Here is a 6,106-nt window from a genome sequence, read left to right as displayed (position 1 = left end):
TCATGATAACGGTGCGAGAAATCTTGTTTTATGCCGTAGTGAGTAATGCCGGTCTTCATCTGTCTGTAGTCAGTGAGTTTACACTGCTTTTAGAAATATTTCAGCAATATCACGGACACCAAAAATCACACATTGTACCCTGGTGAGGAATCGAACCTGGGGCTTCGGCGTTACGAACGAACGCTTCAACCACTAGGCTATCCTTACGGCGGCCTGTACGGTCTGGACCGTGAGCGACCACTGGGTGATAGCATGGGAAGACCAGGACGTTGGGTACCATAGCATAGTGAGACATCACCTGTCCATCATTTTAAAGTTCTATTCGTCTCCGCGACTGGTGGTTCTTTTTTTTTCCTTTTTTTTCTTAAATGGATCTAATGAAAATCAACAAGTAAATTATGAAAGGTTTGCATTTGGGAAAGACTGGTTCAAGGCGCCACATCGTAGCATTTACATAGCATAATACCTCGCTTTAGAGTCGGAAATGCAGTGAAGCAGTGTATATTCCTTATACTAGTCGTAGAAAGGTTAGATACAGTCTGCAGTCGCTGATCTGTTGATGAGATCGTGCCCTCTGTCAACAAGGCATACAGCTTGACACATTACCTGAAAGAACTCTTGCTTCTATTGACATAGGATTCATTAAAGTCACACAGTCGGCCAAAATACTCACACCTTTGCCAGTAGATCCAAATGACCTCTCTGTGTTTAGATCAAGTTAAGACGAGGAATCTTTTGTTTCTCACGTGGATACAGTTTTACGCCGTTTTTGCTTCATACTTCTAGAAACATTACAAAAACTTCCAAGAATACTTTAAATTCGGGATTAGTTCAGGTAGCCACACAAACGTACTCGCACGTCTGTGTTCATTCGTAATTACTCGTGTCATTCCGGAAAGCCGGATGGCGTCTCGTATCCCTTTCGTGCCCATGTATACGACTGGGTTTTGTCTAAGCGCAAACGAGCATGGAAATGAAAATAGCCTAGTACCATATTATCAAGGAAAGATAACTCTGAATTTCCAATTATGGCTCTTAGAATATCTACATCACGGGGGCAAAACAGCAATGCTGTCATTCCCTTTGGGAATATGTTTCACTGTTGAAGAAAGTTGTTCATCCTTTAGTTCAAATTGTTCATCCTTTAGCTCGAAGTTTACGAGTATGTTTAAATTGTGCTTAGTATAGCTTAGCGAAGTTTCAAAGTTCAACGGTTCCGCCATTTTCGTGTTTTGAAATGCGTTTTACTACGCGCTATTTGATTGGTTTGCCACGATCCTTGGCAATAACGGCATGCGAGGGGGTACGAGTCTTCTTGTAGGTCACAGAAAGAGACGAATAGTTACGAATGGTCTGTTTTTAGATGCAAGAATCCTTGATGCGACGTTAAACTTCACCTCTCCTCATTTAAGCCACCTCCTCTAGCCTGGGTGATCATGGCATTTATTGTTTTAAACAACAAGAACTATCGTAATAACTGATTCAAACATATTCATGGTAAATACCAACTGCGTTACCTGCATGAAATTAATCGAGGCATACTTCTTACATAACAAATGATGCGTAAAGCAACAGACTCATACTATATACTGCGTTTTCAATCGTTCAAATAACGGTTTTACTTTTGGCTCATCAACCGCTCTTACGTGGATCATGTCCGCACTACACAGGTTTTCCCCTGGGGGCCTATCATCAATCACGGGGTCAAGGTCATTGTCAAACTCATCCTCCCGCAGACTATGAAGCCAGTTAAACACCTTCAAATTCCGATGTGTCCTGTCCAGGTTCTGGCCTCGGTCCCACATAGCGAGATCTTGTACCGAGATCTCGTGATACCGTGGTCTGCCCATGCGCACTTTTATATCCTGCTGAATGACACTACTCAGCTGCGGCGATATGCGAATCTTCTGCACAATTTTGGGTAAATAACCGTAGTCCTCCTCGATAAGATATGGGAACTCCTCCAAGGGTCCTGTTGTAGTCCTTAGTCCATTGTCGTCCCCATAACCTGTAGCACGAGATAGGGCACGTGTTGTTGTTGCAATCTTCCTTTTCACCTTCGTAGTCATCTCTCTGTTCATATCAATCGCCAATATCTTAGTATCTCCTGCCCACATCGCTGTCTTCACTTCCAGTACCTCCTGTGACGTCACAGGGGCTACAGATTCCGTGGGTGTTTTAAACACGTCGACGCTGACGGTCGAAGCCGTCGACAGTCGCCTGATGCTGCTTTTCCTGCTTCGACTTTTCCGACCGAGTAAGGATGCCTTGGAGCTCTGTCTTGACTGAATCATCTGTTTGCGCACCTGCTGAGCTAACCTCTGTTTAATCATCTGTTCTTTTAACTCTTCAAAATTAAGAGGTTTCCCTCGAAACTTTGTCCTCCCTGCAGAAGCATGACGCCTCTCTGGACGCCTTACATCGTTCCTGATGTCTGTCATGCTGCTGCTTTTCTTCATCCCTGGTGCCAGATTGAGGCCCGTACTCTTCCCACAATTAAAAACCATCCTCTGCTCGTCCTTCTCCAACATATCAAATATGCTATCATTTGAATCTGGCATTCCAGTACCTACTGTCTGAGTGACCTGTCTTTTCATCATCTTATCTAAAGCGCCGACCTTCCTGCTGGCAAGTGCAACCCACTTACTCACGGTAGGTGTTTTTTCTGAGGTTTCAGATTTCGGCTTTCTTTTCCTTCTACGTCTCACCAAATGTATTCGCCTGCCGTTTGACGAACACGAGAGCAATGACAGCTGGGTCGTGATGGATTCTTCGCTGCATGTTCTCTTTATCCGGGGCTCTCTGCCAAGTCGGGCGCTGTAGACGAGTTCCCGATCCAAGCGCTCTCGAGGTTCAATGCCACGAACGGAATATTCCGGCATCCAGTCTTGCAAAGCACGTGATATCCGTCCTTCATCTGTCTCGAAGTCGCTGAAACTGGACCCGGAAGCGAATATATCCGAATCGCTGTCGCAGGTCTGGATGAAGTCATCCAGTTGGTCATCGGTGGGATCACCTCGACTGTCAACCAGTCTCACTTCCTTAGTTGACACTGCTCGCACGCTGGATTTGCTACGGGCACTCATTTTCAATCACATTTACCTTGTTAACACTGCTAGTCATTGAGATGCCATCCTTATTGTCTCGGCACTAGAAACAGAAGTAGTTTGTTGTCTACAGTGGTTGATTCGGACACAAATCAAACAAAATCAGATCACTGTAAAACAAGGCATTTCCTTACATCTTACTGAATACAGGCAATGTTGTCACTGTTCACACAAATGTGTGTTCCTTAAACTGGTTGTCGTAGACCGCTGTACAGTCTAGTCGCTGCTCGGTTGGTTGGACCGTGCCCTGTGTCAACAAGGCATAAAGCTTGGCACATTAACAGAAGGAACTCTGACTTCTATTGACGGTGAGTTCATTAAAGCCTGTCGGCCACAATATTCACACGACCTTTGTCAGTGGATCCATATGGTCAGCTCTGTTCAGTCACGGTAGAGACGTGGATTCTTCTGTTGCGGGTTGCTGTTGTATGTCCTCAGATTGTTACTGATTTGCCTGCTGCGTTTTGTCGCCAGGCTGGTGATCAATGACTCGCCTACCCCTTTCCGTTGACTGACTGCCACTGAACAGGTCCTTTCTACCGGATTAATAACTCTGATTGGATTTTACTGGTCAGCCACTTGTATGACGTCACTGTGCCGCTCGGTGGGTAATTGACGTCTGCTCGCACGCTCTGTCAAGTAGGGAAATGAAGTGAATAATTCATATATTAACCAGATGAGAATTTATCGTACAAAACTCCGACCTGGCGTGATATCCCCTTTCATCATTGTAAGAACAATCATACGGTTCTTTAAAGACTCGAACAAATTGGCTTCCTAAGTAAGTTCTGTATGTACGTGTGCGGAGCGTGGTTTAGGTCTTATCGAAAAGGAAAGCGCCAAGTTTTCTAAAGTGTTGGTAAAATGTATAACAATCTAATCTCATTACGACCTGTTATCGCCTAGTACCGTACACTAAAGGGCTAAGCTGACTTGACATTTCAAGCACGCGGAGAGGTCCATGTGGGCAAGATCCCCACAAGTCTATTAAGTAAGAAATGAATAAGCTAATAAGGGTTATACCGTTCAATACAACCTTACCTAATAAACCTGTCATACAGGTTACGTACAATACAGATTAGACCAGTATTTTGGCGAGTAAGTAAGGCATATACAACGTAATATATATTCTCTATCAATACCAAGAATGACATAATTCCAGTCTTGGCAAGGTGTAAAATATCACTTCCATGTGTTACAGTTGATTACTTTTTAAATGACATTGTGCAGTCAAGACTTTGGTTGTTTGGGGTTTTCTTTTTTTGTTTGGTTGGTTGTTTTGTTTTGCTTTGTTTTGTTATTTCACTCTTGGGATTGTTTTTCTGTTTGTTTTTTGTCTGTTTGTTTGTTTGTTTGTTTTGTGTGTTGTTGTTGTGTGAATGCGTGTGTGTATGGGTGAGTTTTATTATTTTCGCGGTGAAAGCAAAAAGAGTCCTGTAACCCGACAGCGTGGTGGCGGTAATTCGTTTGTCGTAACTTTATAAGCGACCGTTCATAATTTATGGCTATATGGGGAGATATTATTTTAATGGAGAAGCATAACCCCACTACTACCCCCAAAACAAAGTTGATGACGCCTTCCTCCTGCTGTCACTTGTGAAACAGGTACGTAATATAGGAGCGAGACAGTATGGTTTCACGTCTCATTTAGCAATATTCCAGCAATGCCACTGTGGACACTCCATGGCAGTGTGACTCACACATTGTACCTATGTACGAACACCCGTGGTTTCAGCATCACGGACGTACGCTTCATTCATGAGGCTACCCCACCTGCCCCGGGAATCAAACCCTGGTTTGGGCGTGACATAGCATGTTGTTGATATGCTGTGTACTAATGTTATATCCTATCTGATTAATCCTCTTACCTGTTGAGGACGTTCGCGCTGGGTAATGTTCCCTGTGACGGTGTTAGATAATAACTGTTTTCGTATTGATCATATCTTGACATGTCAAGCTCTCGAGCGGTAATACATCCAAAACATATTTCCAAGAGTGATATTTCGTATTGAAAAAATGGTACTAGGATATGCTACATAAGAATGTTATATTTAGTTATTGTCCCTTGTGCAAAGATACATGTCTAAAACAATCGCTGGTAGTGTTTGAAAATAAGCAGGAATGGCCGTATTTTCACCCAACTGTCTATCCTATGTATGTGTCGCGTTCTAGCGTTTGTGAGTATACATAAGAGAAGATATTTTATTCCCTACACACCTTTACCCGTAATTGAAGAACCACATATCCATGTTGGGATATCCATATCAAATCTTACAAATAGATGCAAACGCTGCGTTCAAGCTTTTGTGAGTAAAAATAATGTACGTAACTGTATTGTTTCTATAGACACATATACAGATTATTGAAGAAACAGATAAATGTATTTCGACATTCGACTAGATCTAAAAATAATTGTAAATGAAATTTGAAAAGAATACCTACCTACACAGGATGTTATACTATTAATACCCAGGTCAAGTAGTCTCTTCACAAGAACACAGCACCAGTCTGTTCACAGGTATGTACGAGGAGACTAAAATACAGGTGTGTACAGGTAAGTATAACTACAGGTAGACAGGTAAATGTACCTGAGAGGAGAAGGGAGCTCAACCCTGTCCCTCTAATGTACACAAGCACTTAGTGCAGTCAAGAGATATGAGTGTGTGTTAATATGTGATTTGTGTATTGTTGTGTTATCTATTGTCTGTCATACCCCCACCCTAACTGATTTCAATCAGATATCCGGTGACGCCGGGGCTGAGGGGTGACAGGATCGGGAGGAGGGGTGGGGTGGGGGAGTGGAAACTTGTTAGAGGATTAGGCTGTTGTTTTATGTAGATTTCTGTACGGTCCACTTCGTGTTAATTGATTTATGACGCCATCGACATATACGCGCTTAATGCGAAGAGCTGGGGATATACATTCACCTCACTGTCCGGGTATCACTTCGATGCCATGACGACATGTGCAGAGTTTGTGAGTGAGTTTGGGTTAGTGAC

At 43.1% G+C, this 6,106-nt stretch overlaps 1 protein-coding gene across 1 annotated transcript; it reads right to left on the bottom strand.

Moving 5' to 3' along the window:
- Positions 1 to 1,405: 1,405 nt before the first annotated feature.
- LOC137265951 (uncharacterized) lies at positions 1,406 to 5,749 on the bottom strand. Its single transcript, XM_067801436.1, has 2 exons — positions 5,550 to 5,749; positions 1,406 to 3,739 (listed from the first exon to the last, which is right to left on the bottom strand). The coding sequence occupies exon 2, from the start codon at positions 3,084 to 3,086 to the stop codon at positions 1,578 to 1,580; it is 1,509 nt and encodes a 502-aa protein (XP_067657537.1). The 5' UTR covers positions 3,087 to 3,739; positions 5,550 to 5,749; the 3' UTR covers positions 1,406 to 1,577.
- Positions 5,750 to 6,106: the final 357 nt, after the last annotated feature.

The sequence above is a fragment of the Haliotis asinina genome, chromosome 15 (genome assembly GCF_037392515.1).
Source record: "Haliotis asinina isolate JCU_RB_2024 chromosome 15, JCU_Hal_asi_v2, whole genome shotgun sequence".
In the NCBI taxonomy this organism is placed as follows: Eukaryota; Metazoa; Mollusca; class Gastropoda; order Lepetellida; family Haliotidae; genus Haliotis; species Haliotis asinina.
The sequence above is the reverse complement of the archived record's forward strand: the minus strand, read 5'-3'. Positions and strand labels throughout refer to the sequence as shown.